Source organism: Etheostoma cragini, chromosome 23 (assembly GCF_013103735.1).
Source record: "Etheostoma cragini isolate CJK2018 chromosome 23, CSU_Ecrag_1.0, whole genome shotgun sequence".
Lineage (NCBI taxonomy): Eukaryota > Metazoa > Chordata > Actinopteri > Perciformes > Percidae > Etheostoma > Etheostoma cragini.
Window position 1 is genome coordinate 3323329 of NC_048429.1, and position 25232 is coordinate 3348560.

General features: G+C 39.4%; 1 protein-coding gene across 3 annotated transcripts in view; it reads right to left on the minus strand.

Moving 5' to 3' along the window:
• Positions 1 to 25232, minus strand: part of tmcc3 (transmembrane and coiled-coil domain family 3) — a 37274-nt gene that overhangs the window by 8414 nt on the left and 3628 nt on the right. Inside the window, exon 1 of one of the 3 annotated variants that reach the window (XM_034863643.1) lies at positions 24995 to 25203. The exons of 1 other annotated variant lie outside the window; for it this stretch is intronic. In XM_034863643.1, the coding sequence (XP_034719534.1) occupies positions 24995 to 25039 (45 nt within the window). In that variant the 5' untranslated portion in view covers positions 25040 to 25203. Of the gene's footprint in view, positions 1 to 14579; positions 14858 to 24994; positions 25204 to 25232 lie in introns of those variants that run through there. One more of the 3 variants, XM_034863644.1, reaches the window with a different exon arrangement.

A 25232-nucleotide genomic window follows, 5' to 3' on the forward strand; every position in this document is an offset into this window, starting at 1 on the left:
GCTGCTTAGAAATTAAGTGTTAACGAGCAGTTGGACAGGTGTACCTAATAAAGTGGCCGGTGAGTGTATATGTTAATATTAATGTACTAGCGTGCTGCAGCTGGAACATTGGGTGGTAAAAGGTGAATCATAAAAATAATTAACAGATGATTTATTATTAAGTCTAATCATCTGCGACCTTCTGATTAGTGGACAACCACACTGTGAGTCTACGGCAGTGAACAAGAAACTGTGCATCATCTTCCTACTGCAGCATACACTTAACCTCCGGCTTTGGAAAAAACACAAACCTTGAATATTTTACATTTAAAAACAGATCACGCTTCCTTACATTTGTAACAACCAAACCAAACCTTTTTGCCCTTCCTCATACATACAAAGTATGTAGTGTATAAACATACAGTTGGCAGTGGCTCACACTCACACATCCATTGGGAAGTGGGTCTTAGGGTGCGAGAGTGGAAAAATATTAACATGTGAACACACAGAGGCTCCACATGTCTCAAAGGGGTACATGTGCCTGCTCTACAGAGCAACTATCAGGTCACAACTCATCCTATGACCCTGTTGGTATGCACTGAGGCCATTAAGATTAATATACAGATGGGTGAACACACAGTAAAAACACCAACAACACACTAGGGCATTTGTCCACCGGCGATTCAACTAGTCTCCAAGAGATACAAAAATGTATTAATGATGTTGTGGTGTCTGAACAACAATGCTGGATGATGTGTCGAAAGAAAACCGCCTCGTCACCGTTTCTTGATTATAAAGCTTATTATATCAAAGATTCAGCGTCAATTTTACAAGCTCTGCAGAAGACTGGAGAGTGCTAACCCAATGAACACACTCTCGCTTTCAATACCTTAGACATTCTTTGTATAGAATATGTTTAGGTCATATGTTGGATAACATATAGGATTTTGTTACATGACAAACCAAAGATCACATCCAACTCATCACATCCCTTCCAAAGTTCGCTCCAAGTCATTGTAAACCCCCTTGCATCAGTAGTATTTACTTTGAACTGAACCTGATTCAAGTTACAAATCATTAGATACTACATATTTCCCCCCTTCAAGACCAATTAGGTCTTGAAAAGAATGCAGAATATCTAAAAAAAAAAAAAAAAAAAAGGCCTCCAATCGATTTTCTTGGAGAGAACTTCTGACCATAAAACTTCCCATTTAATGATCTAAATTTGATTTTTCACAGCAAACCACCTACAAGTCAAAAAAGCTGACAAAAATGAAATGTCCTGGTGGCTTAGTTGGTTAATTTACATAACAACTTCAGCTTCCTGCATTTAAATATGGACTGGAGCCTTTGATGCATGAACATCTATCTATATATGTACATGATAAAATCTCACATGCTCTACTGCTGTTCAAATATTTCTGAAAAGATTGTTAGATGATTCATAGTTTAACCCAATCGATGACTGCTCTGCTAATCATTTAAATAATTTATCATGCACAATTTGTTAGTCCCAGCTTCTGAAATGTTTCGTAATTTTTTTATTTTTATGGCCAAGCACACAGCTGATGCAAATCCCCCCCCCCCCCCCGAAAGTATTTTTTACACCCTATAATTGATGGACAGTGTTAGAGAGATTATCTGCTCCAAGTGACAATGTTTGTGTGAAATTGAACACTACAGTAGGCTATATGCCAATGTAGTTTTCAATAAAAAAATCTTTGGCACAAAGAGAGGCAATCCATTTTTCCATGTTGATAAGAGCATTAAAATAAGAAAAAATAATGGGACAAAAAGACACCAAGGGACATTTAGAATAGATACAAATGTGTGATTAATTGCGAGATAACTATGACGTTAATGCGAGTAACTGTTTGACAGCACTACTGTAAAGCAATTCATTTTTGACTTTTGTACCTTTGGTCACACAAAACAAACAACCTGAAGAAATCAATACAGCTAGTCTGGGAGTTCAGATAAGATAATTAAGATAGATTACTCTAAAAACAAGACAAAGAGTCTACAGCCAGGTTATCAGCTCTATGAAGCTGTACTTTGGCCTGGAAATGCTTTGAACTAAACATTAGCATGCCAACAGGCTCACAATGACAATGGCAATATGCTCATGTTCAGCAGGTAATGTCTGCCATTTTCACCATATTTGTTCAGCGTCTAAGAATGCTATTACCTACTAATATGTACTAAAAGCTATGTGACGGCTGATGGGAGGCTGATTATTTTAGCAGATATTTGATCACAGTCAAAAGTATCAGACAAGTTCAAATGTTGCCCAGATGATGGCGCTGGATGAAAAGTCAGATTGTCACAGGAGTTATTATTGAATGTTTGTACCAGATGTTCATGGCAATCCATCCAATAGTTGTCAAGACATTGCACTCAAAAGCACACATGTGTGTTTAATGGTGGTGCTAGAGGAAAGGTCAGGGGATCACTAAAGTCAGTAGGATGTATAGTTGCCGAAGCATTTATGTCTGAACAAAAGTGTGTTCCAATCTATCCGGTAGATGAAGGAGATGTTTCAGTCTGGGCCAAAGTGATAGGCCAACTGACCTTGTCACTGCTAGAGCCATGCCGCTAGTGTTGCTAAAAACAATCTACAGATTAACTGATAATGAAAACAATGATCATTTGAAGGCAAAAACTCAAACTAAAACCAACTAGTAAAGCATACAACATGCAGCAAGCGTGTAATTTCCAAAATCTAAGATTAGAGACTGAAGAGGAAGCTCGGGGTCTGTACTGTCTGTGGAAAAGAGAGCAATAGAGTGGGCCAGCAAGTGCTAGTCCAACTCCCACTAACCAGCTCATTTCGGTGTCTCATTGATGGGAGCTGGGAGTGGGGACCTTGCCACGGGGAGACGACAACCATGCACAAACACACAGGAAATTGCTAAGAGAAACCTTTCTTTTGTGGCTTCCAACAGTCTGAATATCTTTATTACTGCCTCCGATCCATCAATTTGTTTTCCACTAACAAGAGCCAGGGGTAACCACAAGTCAGAAACAAGTAAAAATGTTGTCCCTCATGAACGACACAATACTCCCCTTCAGCTAATCAGTGTAATTTTGGCAAACCGCAAAGGTGACACATAGTTTTTTTTTTTTTAAACCAATCAGCAGCAGCCCGCCAGTGACAGATTATCCCCCACACCAATCCATCAAGTCAAGGCTGTTTACAGAAAAATCCCCTTAAGATAAGTACTAGTCATGAATGTTATTTGTCAGTGCCAACAGTCACTGCTAGTGCAATAGTATCTCACCTAAGCTATACATATTAATGTACTGATAAGACATCACACTCCTAATCGTGTTTAGATAAATTGCTAATTAAAAATGCCAACAATTTGTTGGTACCAGCTTCTGAAACGTGCCGATTTTAAGTGTTTTCTTTGAAGTACGTGACAGTAATATGAATATTTTTCTGTTTTGGCTGTTGGCTGGACAAAAACAAACAGCTGAAGATGTCAGTTTGGGCTGCGGGGAATGTTATTTCTGATATTTTATCTGCAGTTTAAACAATACTGAAATTAAATCATTAACTACAGCCTTAATATTAACATATAACCATGTCTAGGGTGGCAGGTGCAGTTTCTTTTCTTTTGAGAAAACAGCTTTTAGTTAGTGAAAATTAGCCACCCGTTTGTTGAATAAGAGACCATTAACAAGACTACTATCTGACAATATACAAACCCAAAGATTAATCAATTAACCTAAACAAATGAATGAGTTTGTTATTTGTATCAGAGAGAGAGATATAAAGCAAAATAAGGGAAAGCCAAAGCCAATAATATTAGTTGGATATAAACGTGGGGCCACACAGTCTGAACCCGCACACCAGATTAGCACTGGCTGAATTAAACTGGAGTGTGTTTAGAGTATAGGGGGAGGAAGTAATGGGATAGGGAGATCAAGAGATTTAGTGGAGGAGATGTTTAAAACCAGACTTCTTAAGCCAATAACAGGAAGCTAGCTTACCATAGAGAGGTGACATGTGGCTGCCCCTTACATGGATGCTCCAACCTATGCCATAAATGAATGCTCCTTAAATGTTTGTTATAAATATAATGGCAATCATTGAGATATTTCAGCAATATCAAATTCGTCAACCAAATGGCCAACTTCCCTACAGCTACATTGCTAGGGTGGTTTTTTTCTATCAGTTCTCCTTGTCCCTCATTATCGCTTTCCTACCTAACATAAACTACAGCAACTCTTTGGACAAATATGGAAATGTATTCAGACCATAATTTATAATAATCCAGCACCCGGTTAGGTTTGCCAAGGCCACTCTGTTCCAACAGACTTGAGAATATCACAGATGAGTATCCCTGGTAATTTATGACTGCACTTCCAAAGGGGCTCAAGAGAAAAGCTTATATACCAAGGCTAATGCATCATGGTGCCACAGAACAAGGTGCAGGTTACACAAACCACTGCACCTGCAATTGAATTCAAATTCATTTGAGACTGAAATGCTAAAAAGCAAAAGGAGTATTTTGTGCATGCTGAAAACCTTTTCTGCAACATCTCAAACAAAAATGGTGCAAAAGGATTCTTTCTATTGTACAAATAATAAAGAAACAGTCACACACTGGGTCTCTAATAGAGCTATTAATCATCAGGATTACTGTCTGCTCTCTGTGGGCTACTAAACACGGTGTCGTAAAATTTTCACATTATCTAAATGTTTTATATCACCACTGTACTTTTATATCTGCCGCTAGGATTTGAGAGCTCATAACCTCTCAATTGACTTCAGTGGAACATATTTGAATAATTAAGCAGAGGAACTGCCTATATTCAATTCTGCAATGAAAAGGAAACCTTTGAGTATCTAAACACATTATGCATATTTGATGTGGTGTTAAAGCTGTTAAATTGTTAAGAAATCATTTGTGTCAAAAAGATATAAAAAAAATAACAGAACTGGTTATGGTGACAAGATATCCTCTCCAGGTGTGCTCATTCAACCGTTTCCATATTTTAAAACTGCATTCAAATCACGTACACTAAGTAGAAAAGAGTTGTCAGTTCTCCTGGGATAAAAAAGAGGGGACAGGTTTAGGTGAAATGAGACATTTGGTTCATGTGAATTGGACTGGAGAGCCTCATGCCTGGAGGATCAGCCGTGACTCTGTGGCCAGAGAAGAGGAGCCTCCTATGGGGAGGAGGCGCTGGCAGACAGGCACCCAACCACCTCCCCACGGGGCTCAACTGAGAATGACCCACGAGAATAAATGGAAAGGAGAGCGGACAGAAAATGGGCTGGAATACAAATAGGCAGTTTTTTTTAGTTTTTTTTTTAGGAAAGCCAGAATAAAACTGACTTGACTACAGGTATATTATGATTAGGTATATTACTTACTTAATTAAATAGTAAAAAATGCATAGATATACAATATTATATGGATGAGAGTCAGAGTAAAACAGAGTGATGTTCATTTATTGTTCAGCCTTTGCTTTATGTTGACAACACCACCTTTGTTCTACCTGCAGTAATACACAGACACACAGACACAGTGAGGCCAAACTTAAGGTGGGGCTCAGGAGAACAGCGCATGTCTGATTACTGTGTTGCTGCACTCACTGATTACTGTGTCGCTCTACTCTGATTACAAGTCTTAACAGGCTGCTCTCTGCACACACCCACACATATATTTACCTTGTGATGGGCTGAACAGTACACATATCATGCAGAGGGCCAAGTACTGCAAGAAACACAAAGGTGATGTCAGACCATGCAACAGTCTGCCACATGCTGCCATGTTAAATGGATCCTACATCCCTTTGCTTTTGATCGTTACTGCTTCCATATTATGTTTAAAGCCTAAAGCCTCTTTATTTGATTCAATAGCGCTTTGATCATGTGTCAAAATTGTCATAACTTATTTTGTACAGAGAATCTAAATGCCTGACCATTAATTAATTAATGGTCAGGCATTAAATAATCATTAATCACAGATGCACCAAAACCAGTGAGGTGGTGATATAGACAAGAGGGAGCATTTAGCATCATTGCCACAACATGCTTGAGGTAGAAAAATGAATGTATCAGCATTTGAAGGGACATTTTGCTGATTCCTGTGCCGTTCTTCTGCATGTGCTGCCCACGCTGCAATGACACAAAACCGGTTAACAGCCTGCAGTTTTCTTTTAAATAAATTTGGACAGATTTGTTGTCAATGACTTTTAAGTGTCAGGATAATCACTACAGAAATGGTTCTGTTACTGAAGGAAAGCATTCAATTTGAAAACAGCTCAATATGTGTTATATAATAATTTGATATCCATTTAATATATCTAGAGTGTCTAACCTTTTGCAGCTTCTACAGACAATGATACAAAGTTAACTGAAATATTTGAAAGAGATCATCAAAAGTTGAAATATCACATCAAGTCACGCCATTTGACTTTTACTCAACACTTGATATGCAGCTGGTGTTGTGCTATGAGATAAAAAAATCAACCAAATTTCCAGCAGCTCTGTAGTTTTTTTAGACTGGGATGTCATACAGTACGAAAGTGGCATAGTGTTGGAGTACATGACCTAGGAAACCCCCCCAGAGGCTCATCAACAAACCACAGATGGAGGGATGAGAGATTGACTGAGATGTCCTGCTCTCATCCTCTCCTCTTTTTTTCTTTTTACACTCACTGTAAATTTAAACTGTGACGTTCCCAGAGGAAAACATGGCTGGTGTAGACTTAAAAAAACAGCGCAAACTAGAAAGTGGTGTTTTTACTACTACTTAATTGTGTAACATGTGTTTGATGTTTACATGGTCTACAGAACTACAGTCACTGAAACCAATACTTGACTAGTAATTTAGAAGAACACACCATAGTTTTTTTTCCATTTCACAACTTTAACTACATGTTTAAAACAGCAATCGTTTCACTTTGTGTGATGATTGCAAGAAAACATGTTTTCCTCGAAACGTTATTTAGAATGCAGTTTTGTTATATGGTAGAGAAGCAGCTGAAAGAAAAGAGCAACACTCTTCTAGATGTACTGTACATTGGGAGGTGATTTAGTTGGCTGCGTTGCTCTGGTTACTACACCAGAGAAAAACTAGGTAATATAACAAATCAATTAATCACACTCCAGCGAAAAAGAGAGAGGTCTGAGTGGACATTGAGTTAAAAATCAATGAACGGTTGGCAATCCATTTTCAATGTGGCGAGCTCAGCATCAGAGACAACACACATAGGCCTATAGAAAGCTTTTAAACTGAGCACAACATGTAATACACAACCTAAAGGACGGGACAATATCCCTACACAATCTGAACCATGTGTATGTTTGTGTAAGACCTGCTTTACACACACACATGCAAAAAAAAAAAGTTGTAATCCTTCCTCTTCTCTTGTAATCTCAGATTTTAATCTGCTGCTGTTCAGAGCAAAGATTACCCAGCAGCCCTCGCTCCGATTCTAAAATGCTCGGGGAGGAAAGTAAGAAAGAAAGCGAAGGGGCGAGGTTGTAATCTTGGGAAAAAGACAGAAATATTAAACAAGATTTAAAAAGGGCATTAAAGTGATGGAGAAAGGGTGACAGAAGAAGAAAGGAGAAAGAGAGTGGAGGCCAGTGTTAGAACCAGAATCAGATTAGTTTTAAAAGACTAAGGAGTTTATTTATGGAACATTTGCCCATTTTAAATCACAACAATAGCCTACTTTGACCAACCATTGACCAAACTGATATATAATAAAATTGATATATTAATTTTATATCCCATACCTCATGGGATTATTCATAAACATAAATAACAAAATAAATAAATAAACTCCAACATCTAACAGCACAATGTACTGGCCTCATTACATGATTTTCTCCCTTATTATGTCTAAAAGTGTCAACAACGTCCATCACAAGTTCCCAAAACTCAAGGTGGCGTATTTAAAATTGTGTCTTCAATATTCAGTTCACTATCCAATAAGATTTCAGCAAATTCTTACATTTGAGAAGCTGGAATCTGCGTTTTGCATTTTTTCTTAAAAATAACTTCAACTAGTTGATTCATTAAATAATTGATTTATCTCAGCAGCAGCACGAGAATAAACATATCCTAAAAAAAACATACATGTACATTTATTTACCCATTCATATCAACTAACACATTGTGCAACTGATTCAGTCCATTAATAAATAAAGTGTATGAGGATATTGATCTAGTTATTTTTTCTCCTATTCAAAGATTCAGGAACATTCCAGAAAATAAATAAAAAAATCACTGAAAAGATTTATATACACACACACACACACACACACACACACAAACACACACAAACACACACACACACCTCAAATGCTCCATTTATACACACCTGACTCATAACCCCACAGTGCTCTGCTGTTGTAACAAACTCACTGACACAATAACGTACTCACTAGAGCCGAGTAGACTGAAATGTTGGCATGAGCTCAAGCCAAAGCTATTGTGATCATATCTTTAAAATGTGTCCACGCAGTCTGAATGGGCCCGCAGCCTTCTGTCAACATACATGCAAAACACTCCTTGTGAATTACATAACGGGGGCTGGCAGGTGTGGTTGTGTGTTGGGCATCACAACTAAAACAGAGGCGCCGTTGCGCAATGCTTTTCAAGACGACTGTGATCGGTTTAAAAGAAGCCAATAAACCAGTGCAAGTTGTTCTCCCGTCCTGGAATACTGTGGACTATTCATTCATGCATGTACCTGCATCTTTTTTAGTATTTCTGACTAACGTGTCACTGTAACCGGTTGTAATGATTACACACAAGCTCTTCTGTTGAGTTTGAGCGGTTTCAAAACTAAACGCGTCGAACCAAATTAGGCAGCTACCTTAACACATCTGCTCACAGAGTTTAATGATGAGCAATGAATCAGCGTTATACCATATGACTAGTGGGAAAACAGGCTGTGTATGTGTGTGTTAGCCCAACACATCATCTCTATGATGGTATTTTGATGGTATTATAGTATTATTGTGTTGGTTAATCCACACCATGTTACTCACACACCCGGCATCACTGCTGGTGTGTCAGTTTAGCCCACACAATCCTTAATCCAAAAGCACAGACATAAACCTGTGTACCTCCATAATTTACATTTCACAGTTTGTACTCCATCCTCCTGTCGCGCTCAAATCACTTCTCTCATTTTATGAAGCATCATTTATTCCGACATATAAGACACAGATTCCACCGGTTGCCCTGACAACAGATGCCATTGAGAAGCACTGGGCTCGCACCTCACTGAAATGACCAATGGAGCGAGTCGAAGACCATCAGTCTGCTCCCATTCAACAACATTTACTCCTCCCATTTTGTTCGTTCTCAATGGCCAAACAAAGACCACGCCTCTGCTCATCACTGTGATTTGTGGTGCTGATGGGGGACTGTGTGTGTGTGCGTGTGTGTGTGTGTGTGTGTGTTTGTGTTTTTGTGTACTGCCCATAAAACTAGGCCTGCTGCAAAATATGTTCCATATATAACACAGAAGTGGAGCAAAAAACGAGTTCTGACGTGTTGAGCATGATTAAATGCTGCATTGTTTAGGGCAACAACCATCTCCACCCAAGGCCGGGAACATTTTCTATTCTATTGGACACACTTTTTTCTACACATATAATAAAGCATGATCATTTAGAGAATGTGTCATTTTACATCTCAAATCTTATGTCCTAAAATGAGCCTAAACAAAGAACTAAAGAGAGGTAACACAAAAGTGGGCCTGTAACTCAGGAAAATGTTCTCACTTAATCGATTACTTCTTTGCCTAATAAATTCAGAAAATTGTATAAAAGGTCAAACAATTTCCTAAATCCCAAGTTGATGTCTTGACATTGCTTGCTTATCAAACATATTCAGTGTACTATCACATAAAATAAATAACAGCAGAAAATGTAAGAAAAAAAAAAAAATGTAAGAAGCAGAAGAAGAAATGTGAGAAACCAGCAAATGTTTTGCATTTTAGCTTAAAAGATTGCTCAATTGGGCGCCTGGGTAGCACACCTGGAAGTGCAGGAGCCCATATATAGAAGTTTACTCCTCAACGCAGCAGCCGTAAGTTCGACTCCACACTTGCTGCATGTCATTCCTCCCCCCCCTCTCTCTCCGCTGTCATGTCTTCAGCTGTCCGGTCTTACCTTTAATGCAATATCTACATTGCCCATTATCACCAACCATTCATCCAATGTTCCAAAGGCTTTTTCTGTCACTAATCTGATATAATTTGAAAAAACTAACTAAGGAGACATTGGAGAACGCTTTTGCAATTATGTAAGAACATAATGTAATCTAAAATCTGCTGCCCTGGTAAAAAAAAGAAAGAAAAAGAAATGCAACTGATCTCAGCTGGTATTCTGTCTGCAATGGAGTGCAATGGAAATTACTAAGTGACCCTAAACCTTTGACCATTAGTGTATTCAGTTCCCAATGAAAAATAACAGAGAAAAGAACCAGATGCTCACAATTGAGAAGCTCGAACCAATGAATATTTTTCATTTTTGCTTGAGAAATTACCCAATTGATTTAGAGCTGCAGTGTATACTTGATAAGTCAACAAAAGAAAACCAGCAATCAACCATTCTGTTAATAAATTAATTGTGTAGGGTTCTTTTTCAAACAATTTCCTGCCTTTCTTTGCCTTACATGAATGTATATTTTTTTAGGGGTTTTGGATTGTTGGTTGGACAAATCAAGATGTCACATTAACCTGGGGGACCCTTTAACAGACATTTGTTTTACCATTTTCGGACATTTTATGGGCCAAACAATAAAGTATTTGTGTCAGATTAATACATTTAATTAATTGTTGCCTCAAATTGATCATCACAACAGTTGCCGATTCTTTTTTCTGTTTATTAACTAATCGCTGCAGCTCTAAATGGAAGACCGTTATTGTTAATGAATTCAGCAAAAATAACAGCACTGGAAGGAATAATTATAAGACCAAACTGTACCTAAACATATCACCACAATATATTACACAACACTATCCTAGAAAGAAAACGATCCATTCACGTGTGCCATCAAGTGGGAAAATCACAGACAGACAGATTATTTTCTTTTTTCCCGGGCTTCTAATGCTCCAAAACCGAGGCATGGTGAAGACCGTCTCCCCTGGATGATCTTATAGAAGTCTTTGACGCATTTCTTATCCAAACAAACCTGACTTGACTGATGGAAGACAAATGCTCTTTGACAAATTGACCAAAAAGATTTCTGTTATGTCTTTGCCAATAAAGTGGAATTAGACCTCAGGAAGAAGAACACAAATCTTAAAAAAAAACCACCCTGCTGCCCAGAGAGGATACTGTTAGAAGGTCAGAGAAGGACCCCCCCATCCTCTTTCCTCTAGAGCAAAAAACACAGGCACACTAAATTCTAAATCTTCCTCTTTGAAACTGATCTCATGACAGCAAGAGAAAAGACTACTTGATGCATTAATTATACACCGCCACCCCCAAACACACGGTTTAGGCTTACGTAAACACACACTAGACCTTTAAGCACCATCCATATTGATATTTCAATAAGTCAAGCCCACTAGAGTCATTCTACCTGCATAAACAAATCAATTTCCTCACATATATCAGTCATCGTCCCTTTATGTCATAAAAGAGGTGAGCTCAGCATGACTCCTGTATCAGTTTGACAGATAAAACACACATAGTTGTCCTCCAGAAGAGCACAACCCTCTGAACTGTAGAGACGCTGAAACAAGGTTGAGACACACATTTTTCTCCCTGCTGTATAAGCCAGCCTCCAACTATAAATGAAAAATGAGATCTTTTTTAAGACCGATAGCCGACCCTTGTAAACTGATCATTAAACCGTTTACAGACCGTTAAGCAGCCAACTGTGGCCCAGTTCGGCCAGCGGGGAGAGTTAGCAGCCATGATGTTGCGTGCATCATCATGGACAAAGGCAGCCATCACATCATGGGCGCCCGGATAGCTCAGTTGGTAGAGCAGGTGCCCTTATATAGAGGTTTAGTCCTCGCGCAGAGGGTCCGGGTTAGACTCCGACCTGCGGCCCTTTGCTGCATGTAGGTAGTTACAGTGGAGAACAAACTCTAGTCAACAGACGCTACTCTCTGTAGTCCCTCCAAATCCTCCTCCTTTACTAGACTTTACAGCCACGGTATGGAACATATGCTTAAGGAAATTGACTAATGCTAAATCCTTACACAACAACTACCACCCAGGTTCTTCATCCCGTACCAACATAGCTGCTCAGCAAGAAACTACACTTGCACTGGGCAGCCCCCCCGGTTGCTGGAAAGATGCTCAGTCGACACTTCCATAAGAATCACCTGAGTGTTGTCAAATAAAGGTTAACAACTGAAGACAGGATGATCTGCCTCCAGTCCTTGAACAGCTCATGGAAGTGTGGTGTGCTGAAAAATGCCTCTGTGTGTGTTATCTTGGGTACTTGGGTGTACTGCTGGCTAACAGACAGCAGGACTATGTACCAAAGAGACATGGTTGATTAATTGCAAGTGTCAGCAGGCAAAAAAATCCTGTCTCTCTAAAAGGATTGTGGCAATCTGAGTGTCTCTTTAACAATTGCATTCAAGTTAAGTCAAAGTGAATAAGAAAACTTGGATGTAAATTGAGGTTCACTCGAGACTTGTGAATTGAATGGCAACAGAAAAGTAAGTGCACCTCATCTCCATTTAGACCTGCTCCTTTTTTGAAAGCTGTCACATAACTCTTAGCCAGTGTGTTTTGTACAGAGCTACACAAAAAAGCCCCCCCCCCCCCTTCGTCAAATAATAATCAGTTTTTCTATTATAACACGTCACGTTACAAATAGGGCTGGGTTTAAAAACAAAATCAAATTCAAATTAAATTCGATCTTCATTTGAATGATCTGATTTCGATTCATAAAGTGCAGAGATGGACCTTTTAAGTGGCTCCATTTTAAAGCTAGATTGAAGACACTGGTATCAAATTAAACAAGACAATCTAAGGAATCCATGTCCTGCTAAATAACACTCCAAAGTTAGGCGAAATCTTTGCGAGGGGAAAAACTGCCGTGACCATTATCACAGATGTATGGCTTTAGGTAGTTACTTAATAATAAATTGTCCTGTCTCTGTATGTAACAGCTTTGAGGTCAATACTTAACATGACCATTAACAGTTTTAATAATGCACCAGGTTAGAGGGTTCCTTTTGCAATTTACAGCTTAAGTTCTGAAGATCTTTTATATTATGCAAAACTGGTATAGAAACTGAAAAATGCCTAAACGTATTGATATTAAATATAAAATCAGATCTGGACCTTGTGAATCAGGAAATCAGTGACAATACCCAATTATCGGCAATATACCAATATTATATCAACATCATGATATGAGAGTAGATATTTTGGATATTGTAATTATATATCAATATACATATAATATAATATCAATTGTTTATATTGTCACATATTAAGTGGTGTCTTTTCCTGGTTTTGAGGGCTGCATTAGAGTAAAGACACTGAACTTAGAAGACTGTTCTAGCTGTTCTATTATTTGCCTTTACACACTTTGTCATTAAAACAACATTTCTGATAATTATTTATCAAAACTCTCATTGTGTAAATAACATTTTTTTAAAGCACCAATTGTTGACTTGAGAAAACAGCGACCGCTTTTTCTCCATATTCACTCATTTTTGCTGGATATAATAACAACAGGAAGGTGATTTGAATCTTCACGTGAAATCAACACCTGCAGACAGACTGGACAAACCTGCTCCCTCCCTTGGCTTTGCCTGTGGGGGCATATATCGCTTTGCAAACAGTTGACATGACGTCTAGATGTCTAGCCTTGGACCAGTGTCAAGATGACATAAAACATTATGACAAGTTCACTGTCTGGTCTGCATGTGATCTCAAGGAAGCTTGGTTCATCACCAACAAACTTCATTATAAAATCTATCAATTTAATGATGCCCCGCATATGAGAGCATAATCAAACATACAGTATGATCTTTCTGACACTTCTCCATAGCGCATCCCGCAGTGTATTTTTTGTAGCTCGCGACTGTGTGACTAAGTAGACAGTATGACCGATATTAAGAATGGAAAACACAGGCTATGCGAAAATGCAGTGAATGGTGTATCGAATCTGGGCCGAAATCCAGAAAGGCTCCAACAGATTCATACGGAATGTCTACATATGTTAATGATTTTGTAAACGACAAGTCTGTGAAGGAAACAAAACGTGTCGGGACTAGTCGACAGAGAGCGTTGTTTCAGCTGAGGGTGCTCAAAATAATGCTTGGAAAAGAGCAGGATTTCCAACTCCACTTCTTCTCTCAAGACAGAAACTCGACAGTTGGCTAGTTTTAAAGACGTAACGTTACATTCATCAGAATAACTTGTCACCTCTTAGAATGTGTGTTAAACTAGACAGTTTCAACGTAATTAACGTCATATTTGCATTTTATCGACGTGGCTAGAATTGACAACGTAAACTCAACGTATGGTATGGGATAAGTCGCTTGTTTTTAAGAATGAAAGAGCCCCTTGAGCAATGTTATTGAGGCTAGTTAGCGCAGGTTAGCCAACTTCGTAATAGTAGAAAACGCATATTTACCATATTACCGCCGCTGGTGAAACAGTATTCCTAACGTTACTCCTGGTAAACTTTTCTCCAGAGCAGCACAACAAGCTCCAGTCCGGACATAATCTCGGGACTCAAACTGGACCTCCCGTTTTCTTGTCCTCAAGTGTTAAGTTGACCGTTAACGTCGTCGGTGCAACGCATGCCATCACGGCTCCCACTCGCTGCCACCGCTGCTGGAAAACCGACCGATGACGGCGACGGTGTGATTCGTCCCCAGCCAGCCCACCGCGGTAATCCTTCTAAACCCGGCGAGCCAGGGAAACACAATGTGTGATTACGCCCCGCCCACCGCTTTACACGGAGGGAGGGGCTGCGGGGGATATCGAATACACCACCACATTAATTAATTCATTACTACGAAATAGATTGCTCCAAATTAAATTAGCCTAGTTGTATTTTTACTATGTCAGTCAAAGTAGACATAGAGTAGTCAGTGGTGGAAAAAGAAGCCTATGGTCTGGCTACACCCCTTATCTATTCTGGGATTAGAGAAAAATCACTCTGGGCTTGTTTGTATTTCTTTAAAGGGGAACTATGCAGTTTTTTTTAAGCTTAATTTACCTCAACTGAAAAGTTTAGGAATCTTTGGAATAATATATATGACTTTTTCTCTTTTTTTCTGAGTTGAATGGTGGTGGTCTCGCTCCACCCTTGAGCCCCCCCTTTCCGGTGAGCGGAAAAACCAACCTTGCATGTTTCGGCCGGCGGGTTGCCGTACTCAGCGTCAGGGAGTATTGCCTTCCTTTGTACTAAAGCACTAGTACAAAAAATAATGTAAAAAGTTTAACAAAATGGAAGAATTCAAGTAAAATACAAGGACTTCAAGGGTAAATGTGTTATGTAGCATTCCACCACTGTAGGTAGACAAGTTATTTGATCCTTCATGCATCAGGTTGTCCAGGTTATTATCGCCAGATAGTGTTGAAGCTTTATATTCAGCCCCAGTTATCATCAGCTCTTTTCTCTACTACTTTCCATCATTAACAAGCAGACGTTTTTTATAAACTCACATTTACAGCTGATTTAAGCACACCTTGATAATTAACTGATAAACAATAGATAAACATGACACCGGCCAAGTGAAAGGATAGATGAATTACCACACTAAGGTCTGGGGAATGAGTCATGAATGATTTAAAAAGGCAGAGCGGGTCTAACCTGGCCATATTGTCAAAGAAACCAATTAGAATCGTTAGTGGCCCTGTCATTGGATATGGGCCTGCTAATAGTTTAATGTCCGGGCTCACATTAAGTATTCATTTACACTATATTGTCAATTTTTGGTCTGTCCCTGTCTTAATCCCTGTCTCCTCTCTCATGCACATGTCAACCTGAAGCCCACTTCTTGAGGACAGTGAGTGAGTCAGCCATTTTTTTATCATTGTGACAAGTGTGTCTGATGGCAAGTTGGACACTTTGAGGCCGGGTAATTCAGCCTGCAGGGTAGAAAACAGCACCTGGCACTGGGGCAAGAGATTCAATCATATAATTTCCGTAAATGCGTGTGTGCATATTTAGAAAGATCATTGCATAGCTCTGGGATAGATCCACAACAAATCGTTCTGCTATGATCAATCCTAATAACCTAATACACTTCCAGTCCATTTCCGCCCGGAAATTGATTTATTATATTCATACTTATGCGTTTGTGAACTAGTGGTAGTAGGCAGAGTTAAATGTGACATTTAATTAGGTCCAGATTGGTGGTGTCTTTGTACTTTAGCATTGATTTGATTCAGAGGGGGCATTGATTGTGGGCTCACAGAAAACAACTTTAGCCTTATGTAACGCCATTAAGAGCAGATCTCTAATGGGTCTTTCAGCACAGCACGACACTTGTAAGGCTGTAAAACAGCATCAAAAAAGCATTTAAAGACTATTTTCTTTCTGCACTGCTTAGACTCTTTGCAGGAAAATAAAAACGACACACACGCACAAACACACACAAACAAGCACACACAAACACACACACATTCTGTAACATGCACGCAGTTGTGATAATTCATCTAAATGTCACCATATGACTTTTGTTAAGTGCAGTAGAGTTAAAAATCCAATTATCTGGCACAAAGAGAGATGCTACATGGCATTTTAATCTAGAGTGTATATTAATCTCAAAATTCATGGTTACAAGATGATTTAAAACCCATGTGTGTGTGTGTCAAGGATTTGAAGCATTTGGGTGTATAAATATAATTCACTCTGTTAAAGACAAGATGCTATTGTTCCCGTTCCCCCCAGCTATCTTTGTTTTCTTTATAGACTTCCTGCAGTGCTTCCTGTCTCCATCTCAGCCATGAAATCAGGCTAACTTCCGTAATACCAGAGGCTTTCTAGAACACTAAAACTTGTCTGGAGTATTTAGGTGGGGCTCTGGATGGTTTTAGACAGGGACGAAGGGAGGGGATTGGAACATTGTGTAGAGGTTATGCAATGTTTAAGTTAGGGGTGGTCCCGTGTCATTCAGGATGTCCTGGTGGGATTCTCGAATGTGAGGAAGGCATCAGATGACTCTTATGCAGGGCAATTTTACCCAGTCTAATGCTGCGTTCCTGATGCAGTTTTTTTACCCCTAGGTTACAACTTCAAGTCATTACTCACAACTTAGCAGCGTTTCAAGCAAAGTCACTACAAACCCTTCCAGCTAGCGTTAGCGTTAGGTAGCAGCTACCTAACGTTGACGTTAGCTACCGCTAGCTGTTACTAGCGATTTCTAGTCGGCAACATATTTTGGGCTTCATTTAATAAACATAACCTATGCAAGTACACAATCCTATGTGTATTGTGTTGATTACAATGTGTGGAATCACTATACGTTGCCTATTTATACTATTTCTCACGGCGTCTGTACGGCATCAACAGGGGTCGCCGTTGTTGCTTATGTGTGTGTGACGTCAACTATCTTGTACGATTCACGAGGAGTAAGTTACGGGTTTGACTGCCGTTCCAGAGCACTTTCACGGGTGGAAGGTTGTGAAAACACGAGTTAGATACTTCAAAGCTAAAGAAATACAGAGAAAAGCAAAATATAGTATGCTACATCTAAACATGATTAAATTAAACTATTCTTTTAACGGAAATTAAATTATGCAACCGTCTCTGCTGGCAGCTACAGGTTGCCTGGAACGCAGCATTACTGCCAAGTACATAAAAAAAAGAACGCAGCTTTAAAACTTGTGTTGTCTTCCCGTCAACCATGACAATGTTGTGGGTGCTTTTTTATGTTTCTGGTGTTTTTCCAAAGTTTTTTTGACATTTTTAATGTTAACATTAACTAAAAACGGGTCAAATTTGACCCAAGGACAACATGAGGGTTAACACATTCGGCCGGTTTAGCTCAGTGGGTAGAGCAGGTGCACATATATAGAGGTTTTCTCCTTGACGCAGCGGCCGCGGGTTTGACTCCGACCTGCGGCCCTTTGCTGCAAGTCATTCCCCTTCTCTCTCCCCTTTCACATCCTCATCTTTCCTGTGGAATTAAAGGTTTAAAATGCCCAAAAAAAGAATAATAAAAAAAAAGAATGCAGCTTAAAAATCATGTCACACAACTAATTTCATTATGACTTCTCTGCGAGTATAACTGACTTCAGTGCAACTGCAGCACCCCAAAGAAATAGAGTGAATGATGAAATGCAATGCAACGCTATAACCTTGAAGACCTAAGATGTTCTCTTATAAATGAGACTTCTACATTCGTCGTTTGACTGTTGGATCAATTTCTTTCTATGGTTGGCTCAGTTCTATGATATATTTTGAGGCTATAAATGTTTAGTTGTTTTATTAGAATGCATTATGTTGAAAATATTTCTAATATCTTGTCCACCTAATTTACACATACGAAGAATAAATGCCAGTAAAACTGACATCAACGCTGCAGTTCCCATACGTCACTGACAGTAAAACTGACATCTTCAATACATGTGAGAAAAGAAACTGACGGATGGAGAGAGAAAGTGAGACAAGAAGCTGAGAACAATACAGCTGTGCTATTTCAGCCGTGTTCTTGCTGTATCCCTGAGTCAGACAGGAAGGGAAACTCTCCCGGGTAGACAGCGCTCAGACGTCTTTCTGGGAGAAGAAACATCTCATTGCCTTCCTCATTTCTTTTGTGCCTTGTAAGATAGCACTGCTACTCAGACAGTCAGAGAAAGACGCTTGGTCACACAACACACGCACGCACGCACGCGCGCACACACACAGATGTTATGGATGTGACATAGACTGTTAAATCTACTGATCATATGGAGATGAGATTACACCAAGAGACCATGTTTTCATGGACAGGGAGACGTATGTGTATGAGAAATAAATGATCATATAATAAAAAATAAATAAATCATATAATCTTTGGAGTGTTGGGAAAAAGCATGGCCATTAAGTGGAAAGAATTACATTAAAATGTGTGGCTAATATATCACTGTTGCAGAGACCCCTTATGTGTTTACAATTCTGCTATTGTCAGTTGGACATTTGTCTACATCCAGATGAGCACAGAGGCAAAAAGCTGCGACCCACTGCTTTGTGCATCTGTAGGTAAAACTCCCTTTTCATTTCTAGTGTACTGCAGGGCAAAGACAGAATCAATTGAACAGGGACACGCGTACACATACACATGCACATCCTTTGGGCTCAGTAATTGGAGCAGTGAAGTTATGATTTATTTTTTGGATTACATAATCCTCACAGACAGAAGCCCTGTCCAAAAAAAAACTCCCTTCTTTCATTACTCCGACTCGTTATTGCTGTGTGTATCATGTCCTCAAATTTCATTTCACCAAAGCTGTCAACCTCCTGCTCACTCTTTTATTATGTCATTTTTGTGCCAGAAATTACATTTTCTTTCACGATGTGTCTCCTTCCCTGCCAGTTTCTTGCCTCTTGGCTTTTATATCTTTTAATGACTTGCTTCAATCTAACCGAGCACATCATCTGTGTCACCTTGAAAAGCTTAAATGTATGTAATCCCTCCGGATCTCGGCCAAAAAAGATGGATTTGTCAGCAAAGCTAGTTTGAACTACATAAATGTTCTTTTCGCCATGTGCCACTGATGCCGATAAGCCCCATTAGACTCAGTAGAGGACGAGTAATGATCCTTGCTCGCACATAAACATGTTGCAACAGAGAAGGGGTAAAGGGCATGAGGGATTGCTGATGCTGTGGCTACCGTTTTGGCAATGGGGACAGTGACTAATCCCCCTGAGCATCCACATACAGTATGTCACAAGGCAGAAGAAATCCACAGAGAGGACTCAGTATGATACACTCCAGCGGCAGGGTCAGCCATGATACCAAGCCTGAAATGTAGACTTAAGTCCTTCCCAAGCAGTTACAGCGTGGACGTTTTTAACTACTGATTTTTATTGATTCTGGTTGCATTACTAAAACTTACACCAGCAATATTTTGCCCACTTAGGGGCAGCAGAAACAAGCTGTGAACACAACAATCAGATTATTGTCACCCTTTAGGTTGAACTTGTTAGCAAAGAGTTTCTTTATTACACATTAAATTACATGTAATTTAGTTATTTTATAACGCTGCTATCTATCTAACTAACTTCAACCTGCTTTCAACTTTAAAGGTGCAAACTTCAGACAGCAAGACGTTAGTGCAAAAAAAACACATTAGCTTTAAATAAGCCAAACTACAAAGAGCCACATTAAAAGTGCAACTGTAAGTGGTTTTTCCCCTTTTTTCCCCAAGGTGTAGTCAGAAGAGATGCGTTTTTAGTCCTGATGTCAATGAGGAGCTCATTCCATCATTTAGGGAAACGCATGCAGCAGATTCAACTTTAGCATTCATTTGGAGTCACGTTCCTGGCCATAGGAAGAATGTATGCTCTCTTTTTAGTTTTGTTTCGAGTCCCCATCAGCTCCTCTGCAAAATATGTCTCTTTAGCGGCTAAATGCTCCACTTTCTTTAGCAGGCAGTTGCTAACTTTGTCTGCCATTTGGTGCAAGGCTTTAACTACATAACATAAGTATGTTTTTATTTGTATATGTAGAAATGTGTGTTTCAAAGCCCCTCTTTGCAACCTCAAAAGCAACTCCCTCTTCCTCATGGTCCTCAAGCTCTTTTCAGCCTTTATAATAGCATTTCTTTAGGGAGGACTAAGGTTGCCTGCTTTCCAACCGTTGCTTTTGTCCCAGCATAGAAGGGGAACTAAATCAATGGGGCACTTGAATAGGGATGCTGGGAATAAAAAAGGCTTGGCTTTTTTAAGGGACTCTGGCAGTTAATTTAAGCTGACGGGAGTTCAGCAGCTCTGCCGAAGATATTTTCAGTACTGTCAAGGTTAATAATATGGCCACTATGTCACAATCCCTGATGCAGTTTTAATGCATACAGTAGTTGAGTACAGTAAAACACATTTTTGGTAATGAAACAGATGGTCTTCTGAACAGGCAGAACAGAGACGGGGGTTTGGTGGCCCAGAGGTGAAAGGAGGTCAGGTTATAAATCCCCCATGTTTTCCACTCCATTAGTCTCGCATTGCCAGATCTATCTCGACAGCGTTGCGGAGTACCCCTCCGTTAAAAACTACTACAAACATGTACTACACCTGCAGAATAAAGGAACATTTTGCTGTAAATACTTTCTTAAGTATTAACATTAACATTACATTAAGTATTTCTGCACTGTTGTATTGGTACTTTTACCCCAGTAAGTACTTCTTCCACCACTTGTTATACATGGATTGTTGCCTGTTGCATGTTTTATCTTCTCTTTTGTTTACATCGTTACTGTATTCTAGTGACCTACACACTGCAGCCACAGTGTAATGTGAGCTCCACTGTCTTCCAGAAGGTATGTCTGCTTTCATAAAGGACAGTGTGGCCTCTCTGAGTGAACACGGGCACCAGAGGTTGTTTGAAATAAATATCTAAGGGGTCAAGCTTTCAAAGCGTATGTGGGGAGGAGGTGTTGGGCACCAGCCACGCTTTCATGTGTCATCGCTGCAACAAGTCCATGCCACTGCCCACACTGCTCCACCAGCTTGTGACATTTAATTTCCCGTTGTATTCTGCTGAGTGGTTTCAGATCTCTATGGATAATTATTTTCTTTTTCTAGAGTGAATGACAGCTGCTTTGATATGTTGGTCGTAAAGAGAGAGAGAGTTAAGGGGATGTGACATTAAAGCAAAGGTTAGAGAGAGATAAACGGTTCCAGTACAACATGCATGTACAGAGGCTACATCTACTCTACGCTGCTACGTTTCGGTTTAAAAACAAATATCTTTTTGGTACGTTTATGCTGTGTGTTCCGCACTACCCCGCTGTTTCCGAGTGCCTAAAACAAAGACATTTGGAAACACTGCTGCTCCAGTTCCGTTTTAAAACTTCGGGGTTGTACTCTGGTCCATCACAAACGAAGACTTTGTAAATGTTGATGTACGTCAGTTAGTCCGCCTCATCGGTTGGATAGGCTTACACAAGCTGTCCCAGAACAACAAATTCACTAGATCAACAAATGCCAGTTAATAAAGACAAATGCAAGTTCAGCCTGTTTGCAAAAAAAGTCAAACTGGTTTCAACTTGTAATCCAGAGCGGAAAAACTGAAAATTAATAACACAACTCTCTTACAGACATGAGAGTGCTTCCTATCAATCTTGTCATCTAACTCCAGAGAGAACATTTGCTGCTTTTGTCTTTATTAGTGAGTGTGTATACTCATGCTCTCAGTATAAAGAAATGAAAGTAGACAGCTGAACAAGAAACAGCTTCCAAAATGACTATAAAGTTGAATCAACTCCTCTCTGAAAGTGTTTAATCTAACATAGTAACCTTTATGAAAGATTTATTGTAGTGCTGCTGTTGTATCAGAGCTTATACACTGCCAACTGGAGTTAACATGAAGTCAAGACAGTATGACATTAAGAACAAAGAGAATATGTTTTTTTTTTTTTCTGCTGACTTGACTGAGAAAACAGATGACAATAGAGAAACACCAATATGTTTACACTATAGTCTGTTTTTCCTCCAGGTAGCTAGAAACTACTGACACAGACAAGGTTATATGTTAATAAGGCTGCACACACACACACACACACACACACACACACACACACACACAGATACATAGACACACATAGACATACATAGACGTCCACACACACACACACACACACACACACACACTTCTGTATAACTTTGATTTAATCAGACAAGTCAACTATATGAATACATCTTAACATATCTGGTGTAATGTTATTCACATACATGGAAAGAAAATATGCTTTTTTCTTTAATACTTAATGTCACAAAATAAATAATATATCACAACAATTCTATGTGGGCAGAGAAAGCTGCAGAGGTGAAGTTGTTCATGTTGAAGAAAGGTTGGGAACTCTACACATCATAGTTTTAGTTAATCATGAATAATGAACAATTGTTGCCACAGAAATGTGCTGATATTAGACTTTACTTCACTTTCAGATGCAAAGGGGGAAGGCAATTCATGAGAAATGCAGATCTATTAAAAGCACAGGGGAAGTACAACTTACACAACAAATATCACTTAAACCCTTAAAGTGCTCATAGTATGCGTTTTGGCTTTTCCCCCAAACTAAATCCTACTTAAGATTAGAGATATATATTATAGATTATAAGATTAGATATACTTATTATAGTACGTTTCCATAAAAGTATTGGAAAAATTCTAATTTTGACCTGATAATGGCCCTAGAGGAAACGTTAGGATTCATCCTCTGGGGAACACGAATGTCTCTACAAGATTTCATGGCATCCATCCAATAGTTATAGATATTTCCAAATAGAGCCCTCCTTACTGCTTTGCAACATTGCCACAGTGGCCTAATACTCAGAGAGGTGATGAGAGACAGCTACCATGTCATTTTATACATTATCATATCCACTAACCCTGTTTCAATCCTATCTTAAATGAACCCCTTGAAGTGGCGAGAACCTGCAAAAAGTCTTTCCACTGCATCGTTTCTTTCCCGAGAGCTTGTGAGGATAAAAGCCCAAGTACAGAAACAACTGCTCAATGAGCCATATTAGCAAGATAAATGTGTTGTTGACACGTTACACTGTGATGTCCTCTGAGATATTACCTCTATTATGGTATAAACACAAACAGCTTAACAAGAGAGATGAGGAGGACAATAAAGCAGAGCTTCCACCAAGGTCTTTGAGACACTGTCATGGGTTACCATGGTAAACAGATGGAAGGGACCACATTTAACAGTTGGAGGGCATTTCTAAGGCTATACTGTACACAGAGGATGTGGCAACATATTAGGGGTGCAGTAGCTGTGAAAACACTGTGACTTGTTGCAGTACTCTTCTGCAGAGCTGAGAACTTAAGGAGGGTGGAAACAAACTGGGCAGCCGTCCCGCTGCTTCTAACTTTTACTATTTCCTTGTTTGTAAACTGGCAAAGGCGGTTGGCTTGACAGGAAGAGCCCCATTATACTGGAACGGTTACATAACAATATTTTTATTGCATTTTGTTGTGCATAAACTGGCAGACTGAGGCGCAAAATGCATGCACACACAAAAACACACAGCGTCAGGGCGGCCCAAAGTACAGTGAACACCTAGGGATTGGCTCAGGAATGCCTCTCTTTTTAACCACAAAGGGCAACTGCCAGACATTAGGACAGAGCAGCTGAGATTGTGATAGACAGATAAAGACAGCAGGAACACAAACGTGACTGCTCGAGCACTCAAAGCCATGACTGAGAAACTTCAGGGATAAGCGAGAAAGAGAGACTAAATGAAAACAAGCTCAGCAAGGGGTGCTTGCATGATACATGGCTTGCTAAACACATTCCCCAGATTTTACTCGAGCAGCAAAGGCCAATCACATGCTTCAAACACAGACAACAAACATGACATAACTTGCCAGACTCAACCTTCAACTGTTAAAAAACATCTTCCAGGATCATCTCTGGTCTAAAAACACAAAATAACTTATTTATCTACATGGCTGTAATGAACAAAACCATAAAACATCAATGTCCTTCTTTATAGTCCTGCCTTTAAACCATATTATCTATTCAGATCAAGCTATACCAAGAACAGAAAGCCTGGAATGCTATGTAAATTTAGAATCTTGGTATGTAACACTGACCATTTCAGAGACAAACAAAAAAGGTTTTCTATCTCACAGCTTCTCATGTGAGCCACGTTAATGTTGAGTAATAAGGGCAATAATGCCCTTCTGATTACATGTGACTCTGTAACTGACCTCATTTGACCCTACTGTACAGTTTATATCCAGCTAGACAAGTGATTCCCTTCTCTCACTATCTATTCTATCTACCATGTATCTATCTATACTATCTATCACACTGAACAAACAACAAAGTCATAGTCAAAGGCGACAGATTTAGTTTAGTCGTAACAAGAGCAAACGCTACCTCTGTCAGATAGATGAGTGGAATAGTGCTGTAGTTCTTCCTCATGCCTCCTCTTGCTCACAGCCTGAGGTCAAAGTGCATGCCACAACAGCTTCAGAAGACCTCTGCACATCTGAGAGCTCTGTCTGTCTCTTTGAAGTTTTAGTCCTCTGAGGGAGGAGGGGCAGTATATGTGTGTGTGTGTGTGTGTGTGTGTGTGTGTGTGTGTGCAACCCTCTTATTGTGAAATATTTTGCTT